Source organism: Macaca mulatta, chromosome 15, assembly GCF_049350105.2.
Source record: "Macaca mulatta isolate MMU2019108-1 chromosome 15, T2T-MMU8v2.0, whole genome shotgun sequence".
Classification (NCBI taxonomy): Eukaryota; Metazoa; Chordata; class Mammalia; order Primates; family Cercopithecidae; genus Macaca; species Macaca mulatta.
In genome coordinates this window covers 50,628,295-50,644,173 of record NC_133420.1, presented here as the reverse complement: position 1 = coordinate 50,644,173, position 15,879 = coordinate 50,628,295, and the positions used below count along the sequence as shown (strand labels likewise).

The 15,879-nt window shown below is 44.2% G+C and overlaps 1 protein-coding gene across 6 annotated transcripts; it reads left to right on the top strand.

Annotated features, from left to right (window-relative positions):
- The first annotated feature begins 1,063 nt into the window (after nt 1-1,063).
- Nucleotides 1,064-15,628, top strand: LOC144334852 (uncharacterized). Of its 6 annotated transcripts, XM_077966609.1 has the most exons (5): nt 6,416-6,799; nt 12,032-12,139; nt 12,907-13,051; nt 13,684-13,754; nt 14,140-15,628. In XM_077966609.1, the coding sequence occupies exons 2-5, from the start codon at nt 12,097-12,099 to the stop codon at nt 14,214-14,216; spliced, it is 336 nt and encodes a 111-aa protein (XP_077822735.1). In that variant the 5' UTR covers nt 6,416-6,799; nt 12,032-12,096; the 3' UTR covers nt 14,217-15,628. The 6 variants fall into 6 exon arrangements, 1 of the variants encoding a protein (XP_077822735.1); XR_013405095.1 differs by adding an exon at nt 1,064-6,397 and having other exon boundaries at nt 6,639-6,799; nt 12,907-15,628; XR_013405094.1 differs by adding an exon at nt 1,064-6,397 and having other exon boundaries at nt 6,600-6,799; nt 12,907-15,628.
- The last annotated feature ends 251 nt before the right edge of the window (nt 15,629-15,879 follow it).

The following is a 15,879-nucleotide window of genomic DNA, read 5'->3' as shown; positions in this document are numbered from 1 at the left end:
TCCTTATGATTTCCTTAATAATGTTTTCTTTTCTCTTGCTTGTTTTATTGCAAGAATATAGTATTTAATAAATACAAAATATGTATTAATTGGCTGTTTATGTTATTGGTAAGGCTTCTGGTCAACAGTGGGGTATTAGTAGTTACATTTTTGAGGAGTCAAAAGTTATACACAGATTTTTGACTGGTGCCCCTAACACCTATGTTGTTCAAGGGTCAATGATCCTTTAGATAGTGCTCACCATGAAAGGAAAATAAATCTTGGCACCCCAAACTCACCAAGCTGAAGGCAAAAGTTAAGCTGGGAACTGGGTCATGCAAACCTGCCTCCTAGTTTTGTCCTGAATAAGATGGGTACAAAGACGAAAAGCTACATACCTCCTTCAAGTTTTGCCCACAAGGAAATTCTCTGTGGACCCCAAGATCTTTACCCTAAAGCGTTTCTGTTAAAGCTCACCATGGCAATTTATTAATACATGGATAGGCCATCTTCACAGGTGTGGCGACACAGGACAGAACTGAAAGCCATCCCTCTACCCACCTGAAACCAATGCATATCTGATTGTTTCCTCTGCCCTATTGTCTATGTTATCTTATACAAAAATGCAGATTCACTGAGCCAGACTAAGGCACGAATAACTGTTTTCCCCTCCTCGCCTCTCACATGAAAAGTGTGTATTTCTCAATTTCCTGCCCTTTCTTCTTTAAATATTGAAGCCCTCAAAATCATCTTTGGAGAAAGGCATAGACTTACCTCTTGGGTATCTTTTTTTTTTTTTTGAGATGGAACTTTGCTCTGTCACCCAGGCTGGAGTGCAGTGGCATGATCTTGGCTCACTGCAATCTCTGCCTCCCTGGTTGTAGTGATTCTCCTGCCTCAGCCTCCCAACTAGCTGGGATTACAGGCATTCACCACCATGCCCGGCTAATTTTTGTAGTTTTAGTAGAAACGGGGTTTCGCCATGTTGACCTGGCTGGCTTCAAACTCCTGACCTCAGGTGATCTGCCCGCCTCAGCCTCCCAAAGTGCTGGGATTACAGGCATGAGCCACCGCGCTCGGGCTGGGTATCCTTAACTTAGGCAAATAAACCTCCTAAAATGACTGAGACTTGTCTCGGTCACTTTCCTTGATTGACATCACTCACATATGAGGTGATTGAAAATCTAAAGGTTTAAGTCACTTTCAACCTGAAAATGTAAAAACGGGGGTTACATTCAGAGCTGTCTGACTGTAAGCTGCTTGTTTTTAATTCTCCATGACTTCCTTGTGCACCCTCGGTGATAGATTAGTTAATCCAACCAATTCTTTCTTTGATTCTACTGCATGGAGACACAAAGATAAAGAAGGCCTGCTGGTGACTGGCAGTGTTTGTGTGCTGGGAATGAAGAGTTGTGGAAGATAGATAGGTAAACAGATTTTCCTTACAAGGTAAGTAAAACAGGATGTGGGAGCACTGGGTGGAAACACAGAACAACTTAGCCTGGGATGTTGTTGAAGGCTTCATGGAGGAAGTGATGATGAAGTGGGTGCTTTCAAGAAGCTTAGTGATGAGCCAAGCACCATGCTGGGCAAAGTGCTCTCCCAGGCTAGTGAGGAAAATGAGGGAATGAGAAAGGAGGATGAGGAGGGCTTTGAGGGTGATGAGTCAGGTGCAGGCACAGCGTTGGTAGTAGGTGAGTTTTAGCCCATGCTCTGAGATGGCCAGTTTTTCATGAGAAAGAGAAGGATGTATGCCCACCCAGAAGGATGATTGTAAGATAGGCTAAGAATATTGAGAGCAGCATGCACAGCCAATGCAAACTTTGCTTTATGCTCTTCTTTCTATGGGGATTTTGCTCCCTTTTTCTGCCTATCGTTCAGTAAGCAGAACAGAAGTGTGTTCAGGCACAGGAGGAGGATGAACTGCACACCAGTTGAAGGGAACAGTATGGACTAGAGCAGAGTAGCACAAAAGAGCATGCACATTGTGAGTTTGTGTAAGTTAGCTTTCGCTGTATAACAAACTAACTCAAAGCTTAGTGACTTAACCAATATTCATCATGTTTTAGAATGATTTTTTGGGTTGACTGAGTGATTCTCCTGATCTAAGTGAGCTTAGTTTTTGCTGGAAGGTCTGGGATGGTGTTACCCACATGTCTGGGGCCTCAGCTGAGATCTCTTTCCACATGGGCCTTATCCTCAAGGCGTCTAGCTAAGGCTCGTAGACATAGTGGCTGGAGGGGCTGGCAGAAAGAAAGGGCTTTCAAACTTTGGCTTGCTTCACATTTGCTAATGGTCCCATTGGCCAAAGACAGTTTCATGGCCTACTGAGATTCAAGGGGCAGAGAAATAAGCTCCACTTCTTAATATAAGGAGCCACAACTCACACTGCTGGTATGGGAAGGATTTACGGGTGGGAAATCCAGTGTTCTTGGTGATGGTAGAGAAGAGGAAACCCAGGAAACAAAGGCACATCCTGATGGGCCTTGAATGCTAAGTGAAGGGCTTCAACTTTATTTTGTAAGCATTGAGCGTTTCTGAAAAGATTTAAGCAGGCCAGGTTTGGATTTTAGAAGGCCCATTCCCGTGGCTATAAGAAGGTTGGATTGGAAGAAGGTACAATTCAATGAAAAAGACCTATTAGGCCATCCATAATTCAGGAACAGGGGGTCAAGGCCTGAACCAAGAGTGTCACTGAGCTCTTTGAAAGCAGGGCCATAAGTTCCTCATGTTTTTAGCCCATGTGTAGCACAGTGCCCGGTCTCGAGTTGGTATTCATCAAATGCTCAAATGAGTGTTATACGGAGAGCAGACTGTGGAATGCCAGATGGTTTGGAGGTCGGATGACCAGGGCTTTCCTGATAGGCAACAACGGATGGGAGGAAGAACGAGATGGGTGAGAGCGTTCAGAAATTGGTTCGTGTCAGCTGAGAAGGTGAAGGTTGGGTGCAGAGTCAGAAGCCAGTTACAAGGACTTGAGCTGCACGTCTCTCTGTCTATCTTCTATCATCTCCTTCATGTCAAGGACACTCTCTAACATGAACTTGGGCAACTCTCTTCATCCACCAGGGCCTCCGTTTCCAAATTCTTTAAAACAGAGATGGTAACTCCAGGACCCTGGCAATGCCAGTAATATACTCTGAAGAGAAACTATGAAAGAACCCCACTTAAAGGGCAGACATCACTGATGCCCTCTCATTGAGGTTGAGCATTACTGGGCAACCTACCCGGGTGAAGGGCAGGCTGGGAGGACTGGAGCAGGTTCTTTTTTATTGAAGAAATTTTCCATTGGGAGCTTCATGGAAATGATGCTTAATGCCATTACCACTATGCCTTTCCAAAGCATGTCAGTCTCCCTCATGAGAGAATCTATGTAATGTGCTGGTGACATAGGCATCATCAAGGTCCATTATGCCCATTTCCCAGATGACAGACGTCCCATTGGAGGTGGCAGCGATCAGCAGAAAAATTATAGGCAAAGGCTGGGTCAGAACTCTGAAGCCTGAATTCTGCCCTGAAGGTCATGGCTCTTCTCCAGCAGCAGCTCCAATGAAGGCTTCTCAAGTTTACCCAACTCTAGCACTAACCAACTTTTCAGAGTCCTTTCTCTCCAATAGTCATCTTTGTGTAAAGAGCCGAAAAGCAAATGTTCCAATTAATGAAAAGGCTCTTCTGTAAAAGGATTTGTATGAGATCAAAAGGGTTTCTAACTGGGACAGACCTGCAAGCTTGGAGTGCTGTGCTTTTCTGGCATGTGCTGTAATTAATAAATACACTGAACATTACATATAATCTGCATATTAGTGACCCGATGCACAATTCATATGGTAATGCCATTAATTGCATATTACCTAGGCTGCTTAATGAACATTACATAGGTTTTTAATGGATGTAGTTATTATAATTGAGTTCAATTATATCCCTGTCATGCATATGAGGTCAATAGACTAGCTCGACCCCACAAGGTCTGGGAGAAAGGAAACAGGTGTTTATAGTGAGGGCAATTTGTGAGCTGGAGCAGAGGGAAGGGAGAGGCCAAGGGCCAGAGATGACTTGCTTGGCTGGGCGCTTTTTAGGGCCTGGATAGTGGTGCACAAAGCTGGGTAAACAGCAGGCAGTCTATGCACAAAGGCAGGATCTCCTGCTTGCCCCTCTGCCATGGGTTTGGAACAGGGCACCCGACTGGAGCCCTGAAGCCAGCCACACCCACGCTGTAACAGGACACTTTCTTCTAGGCTGACCCAAAGCCAACGGGCAGTTGCATCACTTCCTCTGGCAGAGTGGAGGCCACATGATTCTAGCATCTGGGCTTGCCAGGGATGCAGGGGAGCCCTGACTGCCCATGATGCTGGCACAGAAGGCCTTGAGCCTGGTGTTGCTTCTTTTCTCCAAATTCTATGTCTGGAGCGGAAGAGGCAAAACTGCTGCTCCCATATTCTGGGCGCTCACACCCTCTAAAAGAGATAACCCCATGTGGACAGAAAACTAGGGAGTGAAGAGGCATCAGAGTTCCAGACACTTCCCTTCCTAAAAAAGAGAAAGGTGAGTCAGAGACAACAAACACCTGCCATAAACTAGGCACTGCTGATTTTACCTACTTTACTCTCCACTGGATTTCTCCCATTTGATTAAAGTGATGCTAAATCTTCAGCGAGGTTAGAAATTTTCCCAAGGACACACACACACACACACACACACACACACACACACACACACACACACACATATACAGAGCTAGTTGAAGGTGGGGTCAGAATTTGAATTCAGGTCTGTCTCACCCCAAAGTTTAGAGCACTCAATTCCTCCAGGCTGTTTCACTGCGACTTTGCTGTGTTCCTATTTTTGAAGGCCACTCCAGAAATTGGGGTAAAATAATGACGAAAAAGAAAAGTTTGATGCCGATATCAGGATAGAAAGGAAAGAAGAAAATGAATGATTTTTTTTTTAATCACAGAGAGAGAATTTGATTTTTCCAGTAACCTTCTTGCAAAGTATACATTTGCATGTCTCTTTTTCTGCCTGTCTTTCCACTCTCATTGACCGCTGATTTGCTCAGTTGGGCTGGCCAGGAATACACTTTCTATTTAGAAAGCAAATGCAGCCAGATTTGGGCCCCGGCCTGGGAGCTGACTCACTTTTGCTGGGATGACACATTCACTGCGCATGTTTCACAATTTTCAGAAACACCAGATTTATTTCTGTCAATACCCAGAGCCCCACTTCGCCGTCCACCTAAGGCCACACACTGAGGCGTTGCTATTTTTTTCCCTGGGGCCTAAATGGATGGGAAGACTTCCCATGCCTGAAACATCACCCTCATTTGTAAGGAGAGAAAGTCTGGCCAAGAATTGCAGTGTTTTTAACCAGAATTTGGCTGGCTTTCAATAGCTTTATGCCAAAGCTGTACCAGCCAGAGAGATGGCTGTGAGTGTAGAGGGGGGTTTGAGGCTTGAAAACAAGGCAAAAAAGGAAGGAAAAAAAAAAAAAAAAAAAAAAAAACCCATGCAGGCAGTAGAGAGGAAAGGAGAGAATAGGAGAGAATGAAGGTTGACTAAGTTTGGCAAGGAAGGAAAGAGAAGGAAGAGAGGGAGTTTAAAAAGAGAAAGGGAGCAAGAGAAATAACAAAGGAAGAATCAAGAGAGAGAGGGAGAGATTAACTTACTTTAACTAATCAACTGTTATGAGTGCCACGCATTGTTGGGGATGCTTCTGCACACCACCTCATCTAATTCTCACAACTACCTTGTGGGTACACACAATGAAGCTTCATTGTTACTAATAGAGAAGTAGAGGGCTCAGGAAGTTGGATCCTTTGCCCTGAGGCTATACTGCTAGTACAGGGCAGAGGGATTTGAACCTCCCATCTCTGACTTTTAAAAGCTTGGAGGACTCTGCTTGCAATCGGGGAGCTTGATGGGAGGCCCTGTGATCTGGATGGTCCGTGACAGTCTCCTCTAAGGGGGTTGTTTACACACTTAGACACTAAGTGCTTAGGACTTGAAGGGACTGCCACATACACAAAGCCCTGGATTCAGAGCTATCTGGAAACTTTCTCCAGGGTAAACAAAAACAACCACTCCAACAATGTTGCCAACGAATCTCTCTCCAAAAAAGAAAAGGAAAGGAAAAGGGAAAGTGATGCTATTTTTTCCCCCTCCAAAGTAAAGGTTACAACAACATTTTCTTTGAGCTGATGTGAGAGCAGCCAGCAGACATTTCTTTGGTAACCATCTCCATGTGTCTGTGTGGAAAGTACCTTGCAGTGACTAAGCGTTCGTTGAGGTGATTCACTTGTCACTCCGCTTGGGGACTTTGGACGGGTCCTGGCAGCTGCGAAGTTATTTTCCTCGGCTTCTGACCCAGGCCCTCCGTGCAGGGCACAGGTGCCTGAGAATGTACCCCCGTCTCTGCTCACAAGGTGAGGAAGGGGGCCTGGAGGACAAGCTCTCTTTGGACTCCTGGGAGGACTTCTAGAGAGTCCTAGCTGCTGATTTCCTTGGCAGCCTAGGAGTCAGGGGTCTGAGGCAGCACTCAGGGCTTGAAATGAAATGAAGCTCATTTACTGAGCTTCTAGGATATGCCAGAAGTTTTCTGTTCATTTGTCTCATTCTTCCTCACAGTAATCCAAATACATGTTTTCTTTTGTCATTGAAACGGAGACCCTGACAGAGCAACAGGCCTGACCTCCACACCTAAGTAACCCAAGGTCACAGCGAGGCTGAGGGGCCATGGGACTCCAGTGAAGCAGGAGTATCCATCCAGCCACAGAGGTGGGACCAGTCCCAATGGGATCTGTCTGTTCCAAAGGTTATTCTCCTTGGTAAGTCTGTCTAGATTTCAATATTTTATTAAAAGTATATACACATAGAAAAGGGCACCTATAAGTACATAGGTTGATAAATGTTCACAACCTGAATAGAGCCTATCATTAACACCCAAATCAAAACGCAGAACATTCCCTGTGTTTACCTGTCTCCAAGATGACTGCCATCAGTTCATTTCCTCCAAGTATATGAATGCCCTTTTCTTGGAGAAGTGGAATTCTTCCTCTTTCCCCCTTGAATTTGGACTGGCTTTAATGACTTCTTTGACCATAGAATGAAGCGGAAATGGTGCTAGGGCTAGATCTTAAAAAACCTTGCAGCTTCTCCCTGGGTCTCTTGGAAACTCCAGGAGCTCTGAACTACTACCTAAGACGTCCAGCTACTCTGAGACTGCATGTTGGAGAGGCCACATATAGGCACTCCCACTGACAGTTCCAGTAGAACCCAGACTTCTGGTGATCCCTGCCAAAGCAGGAGATTTGTTAGGAGAGTTTTCTTGGACCCTGCAAAGCAGCCCGTTTGCCAGCTAAAGACCACTGAGTGACCCCTGTCAAAACCACATGGAGCGAAAGAATCACCCACCTGAGTCCTGACCAAATTTCTGACCCGCAAAATCATGAGATATAATGAAATGATTGTTTTAAGCCCCTAAGTTTTGGGGGTAATGTATTAGGCAGTGATAGATAAGTAAATATAATCCATCAGCTCAGAGGCCCCCAGTTGACCCTTTCCAGTCATTATGCTCCCTCCAATGGTAACCATGTGTCAACTTCCTCTGCCATAGATTGGTTCTGCCTGTTTTTATATCTTCTATCAATGGAATCACACAATATGTCCTTTTTTGTGTGTGTGAGCCTGGCTTCTTTGGCTCAATATTATGTTTATAAAATTCTTCCCTAATGTTGCATGTAGCTACAGATTCTCATTCTCATCATTGTAGTCCAATGTGTGACTATATTGATTTATCCATTAGACATTTGAGTTGTTTCCAGCTTTTGGCTATAATGAATAACATTGCTATGAACATTTCAGCATGTGTGCATTTCTGTTTGATATATACATGTATCTCCATATATACATATCCATATATATATATACACACACATATATATATATGGAGAGAGAGAGATGGGTGTGTATGTGTGTATGTGTAGGTATATAGGTGTGTGTCCACCTTATGTACATACCTATATCCATCTAGATATATATACACACACACAGTATTATAAGTCTCATATATATTAGGTTGGTGTAAAAGTAATTGTGGTTTTTGCCATGACTTTTCTATACACACACACACACACACACACACACAGACACACACATTACTTACAGAGTTTTAAACACTTTATTCCCTAGCAATTCCTCTCCTGGGGGTGGCGTGTATGTGTGTGTATATAGGTGTATGATATAGTTTGGCTGTGTCCCCACCCAAATCTCATCTTGAATTGTATTTCCCGTCATCCCCATGTGTCGTGGGAGGGACCTGGTGGGAGGTAATTGAATAATGGGGGTGGTTACCCCCATGCTGCTGTTCTTATGATAGTGAGTTAGTTTTCATGAGATCTGATGATTTTATAAGGGCCTTTTCCACCTTTTGCTTGGCACTTCTTGCTGCCACCATGTGAAGAAGGACAAGTTTGCTTCCCCTTCCACCATGATTGTAAGTTTCCTGAGGCCTCCCCAGCCATGCTGAACTGAGTCAATTAAACCTCTTGCCTTTATAAATTACCCAGTCTCTGGTATGTCTTTATTAGCAGCATGAGAACAGACTAATGCTATGTATATAAGTATGTATATAGGTGTGTGTCCAACTATATACATACCTATATACACCTATATCTATAAACACATACATACACCCAGTGTTACAGGTCTCATATATATACACACACACATATATATAGGTCTTCTAGGATGTGTGTATACATACACACATATTACTTACAAAGTTATAAGTACTTTATTCACTAGCAATTCCTCTCCTAGGGTGTGTGCGTGTATATATACAGGTTTTCAAAATGGTTGTACTTGGTTTATATTCTTACCAGCAGTGTTTGATGGTTGCTCCATATGCTCCTTAGAACTAGCTGTTTGCTGTTTTTTTCTTTTCTTTTCTTTTCTTTCTCTTTTTCTTTTTTTTTTTGAGACAGAGTTTCACTCTTGTTGCCCAGGCTGGAGTGCAATGGTGCGATCTCAGCAAACTGCAACCTTTGCCTCCCAGGTTCAAGCAATTCCCCTGCCTCAACCTCCCGAGTAGCTGGGATTACAGGCATGTGCCACCACACCCGGCTAATTTTGTATGTTTAGTAGAGACAGAGTTTCTCCATGTTCATCAGGCTGGTCTCAAACTCCCGATCTCAGGTGATCCACCCGCCTTGACCTCCCAAAGTGCTGGGATTACAGGCGTGAGCCACCATGCCCAGCCTGTCTTTTTCATTTTGCATTTGAGGATCTTGTACAATTAGCTACCACACAACAAATAACAGGGCTGTCCATGTGCCAACATGGCATCTGAGACATGCAAGCTAAATGCAGAAAAATTGAGTCCCCTTGACCCAGATGGGTTACTTCCATGAAAGGGAAAGAATATTATAATTGTTTGTTCATGTCCAAGAAGAAGGTAGCTGGGTTCAGCTCTCCCTGCCTTATTCTTCTGGGGAGTTTCTGTTTTGTAAGTCAGGCTCACTGAAGATGTGATAGAGGAAGTGATTGAGATTCTGATTATTTTCTTCATTCTTGGGCCCTGAGTCATCTACAGGCCATGGGGCATTTGGGAAAAGGTGAGGCGGAACATGGCGATTGGGTTTATTTTAGGGCAATCAGATGGCTGGGTCATAAAAACCTGTTTGGGGGACTTGAAAATTCACTCTGCCGGATACTCCATGACTCATACATTTTTGCTTCCTAATTGATGTGACAAGACATCCGGGCACACTAAAGTCAGTATTACAAGGAAAAAAACAAGAGCGTGACTGATTTGGGTAGATGTATTGAGCTTATGGCAGCTGAGAAAAGTACTGTCCTCATGTGGCTAAATTTTCTTAAATTCAGTCGAATCACAGATTTTGAAAAATGGCGGAAACTTTGTGTGATGGTTAGTTTTTTGTGTCAACTCAGTTATTTGAGCAAACACTAATCTAGATGTTGCTGTGAAGGTATTTTGAAGAGGTGATTAACATCTACAATCACTTGTCCTTAAGTAAAGAACTGGGCCTCATTTAATCAGTTGAAAGCGTTAAGAGCAAAACTTGAAGTTTCCTGGAGAAGACAGAATTCAGACGCAAGATTGCAGCATCAATTCTTACCTGAGTTTCCAGTTTGCCAGCCTAGCCTGTGGATTTCAGACCTGCCAGCCTCACAATTACATGAAGCAATTGAGATATGTACGTGTGTGTACACACACACACAAATACATACACACATACATGCATACATATACACATATATGTGTATATACAAGTGTGTATATACATACACACATAGATGGAGGAGTGGATAGATAGATCAATAGATAAATAGATGGATAGAAGATACTATTGGTTTTCTTTCTTTCTCTGGAGAACCTTGACTGATACATATGACATAAGTGAAATGAAACAATCTAGAAGAAATCTTCAGATTTTGATCAAAGGCCAGGCTATCCTGTTTCTCCAATGTGCTTGGAATGGGTGCCTCAGGGTAGGTATGATTATCAAGCACCTTCCCTGCTCAGCCTGACTCAATTGTAAGAAAAATGAAGCTGAAAAACACACTGTGGCTACTCATGAAAAGTTCTGGATGGTAAGTTGAGATTTCTATTGAATCCTGTGGCCAAACTCTAGATCATGTACAGATCTAACTGATCTGTAGAAATCAGGAGGACCCTCTTGCTACACGACCAAGACCAAAGGCCCTTTTTAGAGAGACTTGGGAGGCTCCGTCAACTTCAAAAACCTTCTCACTGGTCCCATGGCTCCAGGTGCTCGCCTGTTAATACATTCTTCTCCCGCAGCCAGGGTGAGATTCTAATATTTGATGGCATCACGTCCCTCCTGCAGAACCTACAAAGTCTCCCATTTCCCACTAAATAAAACCCAAACTCCCTAGTCAGACATACATGGTGCCCCATAATGTACCCCTGCTCCTCTTGCCCTCTGTACCCTCACCATCCCCATCTCATTCGCAACTTCCCAGGAACACACAGAATGAAGCTCTCCCTTCCCTGAATACCCCAGACTTCCTCTAATGTCCACATCCATGCTATTGCCCTTGACTCTGTCCTGCTCATTCCTTCTACCTGGCAAAATATATTTTAAAAGCTAGCTCAAGTATCACTTTCTCATTAAATCCTTCCAAGATTTCCTGGGAAGATTTTTTGTTGTTGTTGTTGTTAACTCACTCCTATAGCAGATTTCATGGATTTCCGTGATGGCCCTTATTATATAGGATTGAATTAGTTTTTGTTTGTTTGTTTGTTTTAACATTAGCTTCCCCCTCTAGACTGTGAGCTCACTGAGGGTAGAGGCTGAGTCTTGTTTCTGTTAATAGTTGTGTTCCCATCACCTAGCCCAGAACCTGGCACAGATTATTGTGGGTGTAAATGAATTATAAACATATAAAGAGGTACACAGCACTGAAAATAAGAAGGACGGCTCTATTTCTGAAGGCATTTATACTCTAGAGGATAAACAGACACAAAGTTTATACCACATTGATGTCCAGGTGGAGCATGTGATGGCTCTTCCTTGGCCAGACTGTTGGGGAAACTCATGCTGATGTGGAGTTGCCTCTCTGAGTCATCCCCTACGGAGGATGGCTGTCCTGGGAACTCTGCAGGTCCATAAAACCAATCTGTGAGCAAGATACCTTTGTGATTTTAAGCCACAGAGATTATTGGTGGTTCTCTGTTATTGCAGTATAACCCAACCTGTGGTAACTAATATCCAACTCATGGCACCATTCTTCTTAAAGACAGGAAAGGGGTCCTGGCTTGAAATGCAGGTTTATGCTTTGGGAAAACAAGTCCTGTTTTGAGATTTCCAGCTGTCCTTCTGTTTTTCAACATGGCAGCCAGAATCTGCATCTCAGAGCCAGGAACTCTGTCCATTCTTGCCTAAGAGAGCACCCACTGGAAGTTCCCCTTTCAGCGTCATTGTGGGTGCTATTCAGGGAGGTGAGATCTGGTTGAGATCTGTGTGAAGGGCTCTGCCCTTGGCCAAGAGTCCTCCTGTTTTCTGTCCTTGAAGGAAAGGCCAGGAAGCCTCCTATTTCCTGGACTGCCTCCCGAGCGGAACGTTCCCAGGCCTGGATTATGGAAGAAGACCGAGAGCAAGACATCAAGGTCAACACCCAAGGTGGTGATGAGTAATCTTGCTTTGACCTGGAGTGTCAGTGAAATGGCTCCACTCTCCATTTCTCCCTAGCGGTGCAGAGGTGGCCCCACTGGGGCATGTGTGTGTTTTCTCAAAACCATTCTCTGAGACTGGTTTCATAGTTCCATTTCACAAACTGAAAACTGAAGGGCAGAGAGTCTAAGGAATTCAAACCAATGTCATAGCTATTTGGTGATACAGCCTGAATTCAAAAGGAGGTATTTTAGTTTTTAAAACTTTGGTTATTTCTACTACCACACAGTTGTAGAAGTGAGTTTCAATGAACACATATTGGGAACCTCTCTGTGGCAGGCATTGTGTGAACACCGGGCATGAATGTGAACAAAGCTCAGTATCTACCCTCGATGAGGTTTCAGTTTTGTTGGGGACCCAGGCACATAAATGAGTGATTATAGCAGACTCAAAAATGCCACATGTAAAGAACACTGGGGAAGAACCATCAGGGCCAGGACCCTGGGGCTGAGACCTAAAATTTGAGTGGGGATGTTCTGGGCAGTGACAGAGGGGAGCAAAGAGAATTCTAAGCAGAGACTCTGGTACGTACAAAGGCACTGAGGTGTAAGACAGAGGGACTTGATGGGGAACTGAAAGCCTAGTTGGTGTGATAAAGAAGTGGTAGGCAGGGAATTTACAATCATCTGCAAGCAACCTGCAGCTCTCCGAAATTTGTGGGGGCCTTGAATAATTTAGATAATTGCAACACGTCTTCTCTTGGCTTGACATCAAAGCCACCTCTTCCCAGCAGCTCCTGAAGTTGCTGAGGACGCTGGCTCAGGGCCATTCATCACCACCCTTGCTGGACTGGCGACTGGAGTGGTGGCAGGCCTGCCGCGAGGCCCATGAGGCAGTGACGACAGTGACCTGCAGGTACAGGTACTAAACGCATTCCAGGTAGGGCAGTGCTACAGCCTGACAACCTCCCAGGGGCCTCCACTGAAGGCAACAACAACACTTTTATAGGAGAAGGTAATTAGCTTTGTTTGGCGAGACTTCCACGGATTCTATGCTGTGCTACTTATTAAATATTGTCTCATTTGATTCTCAACCGTCCCAAGTAGAGGGCTTTCTCCTTCTCGTTTTATAGGAGAAACCTGGCTTCTCGGGGTTTTGCACACCTTGTCCTGGGTTACACGGCTGGGATTCAAATCCAAGCTTTTTCTTTTTTTTTTTTTTTTAAATTTATTTATTATTATTATACTTTAAGTTGTAGGGTACATGTGCATAACGTGCAGGTTTGTTACATATGTATACTTGTGCCATGTTGGTGTGCTGCACCCAAATCCAAGCTTTTTCATATCTTTCCCCGACCTAGTCCTGCTTCTGTGAATTCTGGTTGTAGATTTTAACTAGAATCAAAACTGAGAGAAATTGTCTCTAAAATGAGCATATTGAATATTCCTTACATTTCATACAAAATGAAAGGCATTCTTGGACCCCTTTGGTGGGCCTTGGCTTTTCCTGACCTGTTTTCCTGGGGGCCTGGCTGGCCTCGTCATTTTTGGCAGTCTCTGTGCTGGGTCTGAACATGCTGCCTTGGTGGCTCCTTCCCGCCTGAGGAACTCTGGGCCCAGAAATGGTAACTCCTACTTATTTTTAATCCTGGCCTTTAACCCAAGAAAGTCACCACTGGCTTTTGGAACAGGCTTCCCCCAGAATAAAGGGAGGAGGAGATTAACGATTCAAATGGGGAAGTGGTTCAGCAAGGAGGAGAGCGGGGAGGAGCAGAGTTCCTGAGACCCGCAGGGGTCTCAGGAAGCCTGGCTGGAAGAGGAATCCCAGAGGGAAACTCAGAGCATACAGGAGGCTGGCCAGTGTGCAAGGCCAGGGTGCAAAACGGGGATGTGGCTTCCAGGGTAAGGGAGCAGGGAGAGGATGAAGGGGTGGGAGGCTGGGATTGGAGCCCCAGGAGCAGGAAGTCAGTGAGGAACGGTGCCTGGGGTGTGTTTTGGTTCTGCTTTCAGAACTACAGCAGTGGTTTGGCTGCAACATTCAAAGACCTGAAAATATGGAAGCAGACTTTGGGGAAGAGGACTACTGAGAATAGCAGTAGTGAATACGGGAAGTGCTGAGCCCAGGGCTCCACGGAGGAGCTGCGGCTTCTGTCCGGAGCCTGTCAGTCTACAAGAAGAGGACGTCCGGTTCCAAACTGTTCCAGGCCTGCTAGGGTCATCCAGCTGGTTCCCTCTGTCTTTTGCTGAACGTCCTCACTCCAAACTTGCCCACATCAGCTTAATATGCTTTGCAAACCTGAAGGGGACATAAAAGAAAACTTGCTGTTAATTAAACTAATTGTGTATTTATTCAGCATGATTTGTTGAGACCTAATTTGTGCCAAGTCCTGGAATTTAGAGATGAATTGAAACTCACTGCTTGATGCGATTATACAATATGGTGTAACTGGCAGTATAAAGATGCATATTCCCAGAGCTATGGAGCCCAGAGAACGGAGAGGCTGAGCAGGATCCGGGAGAGTTAAAGTCACTTTCCCAATGAGTTTGCAAAGATATGTACACCAACTTGACCAAGAGGAGAGCAAAGGGCAGGCCAGGCAGAGAGACTACCTGTGCTGAAAGGAGGAAAGGAGACCTAAATGTTTGAAATCATTGGGAAAGAGCCAGGATTGGGCAAAGATGAGGCCAGGAATATAACAGGGGTGGGGGGCATGAATGCCAGGCTATAGAACTTGGATTTTATTCCATAGGCAGTGCAAACTAAGGAAGGTTTTTATGTCAAAGGTAAATGGAATCTTAATACTATATTTCAGGATACCAACTTTAGCACGATGATGCTGAATGATAATATTAATTATTGTAAATGATAGTGGTGATGAAAATACCAATAACAAATCCATTCATCATAGGTCTAAGATGATGGGTTATTACTCTCATGATCATATTGCACTATATATGACTCCATCTTAGTGGACTGAAGAGGATATTCCCCTGCTGGCTTTGAAGAAACAAATTGCCATGTGGTGACCTGCCGATGGAGAGGTCCATGTGGCAGGGAATGGTGAGTAGTCTCTAGGACCAGTGGTTGGCCTCCAGAAAACAGCCAATAGAAACAGGCATCCTCTGTCATGTATCTGCAAAGAAATGCATTCTCCCAACAACTCAAATGAGCTTGGAAACAAACTCTTCTCCAATTGAGCCTCCAAATGAGAATACAGCCTGCCTGACAACTTGTGAGACCCCGAACATACAATGTTTGATTTTCCATTCCCAAGTTACTTCATTTAGAATAATAGACCCTGAGCAGAGCTAAGTTATGCCTGGACTCCTAACCCATGGAAACTATAAAATAAATGTGTATTGTTTTAAGCTGCCAGTTTTATGATAATTTGTCATAGAGCAATAGATAACTAATACAGATTCTCCTAAATGAGCAGTGCAGGAATCTGCTTCTGGAAGACTCTATTATAGTTAATGTTCAGGATTACAAAACTGCAGATATGCTTGCTTTACAAGCTGGTATCATCTGCAGCTACCCACAAAGTGGGATTTGAGAGCAAGTGCTATCCCACCAGGTGTTCCATTCCCTAATAGCCCTCCATTGCAGGCTGGCAATTGGAGAGTAAACTTCTTTTTTTTTTTTTTTTTTTTTTTTGAGACAGAGTCTCACTCTGTTGCCCAGGCTAGAGTGCAGTGGTATCATCTCAGCTCATTGCAACCTCCATCTCCCAGGTTCAAGTGATTCTTGTG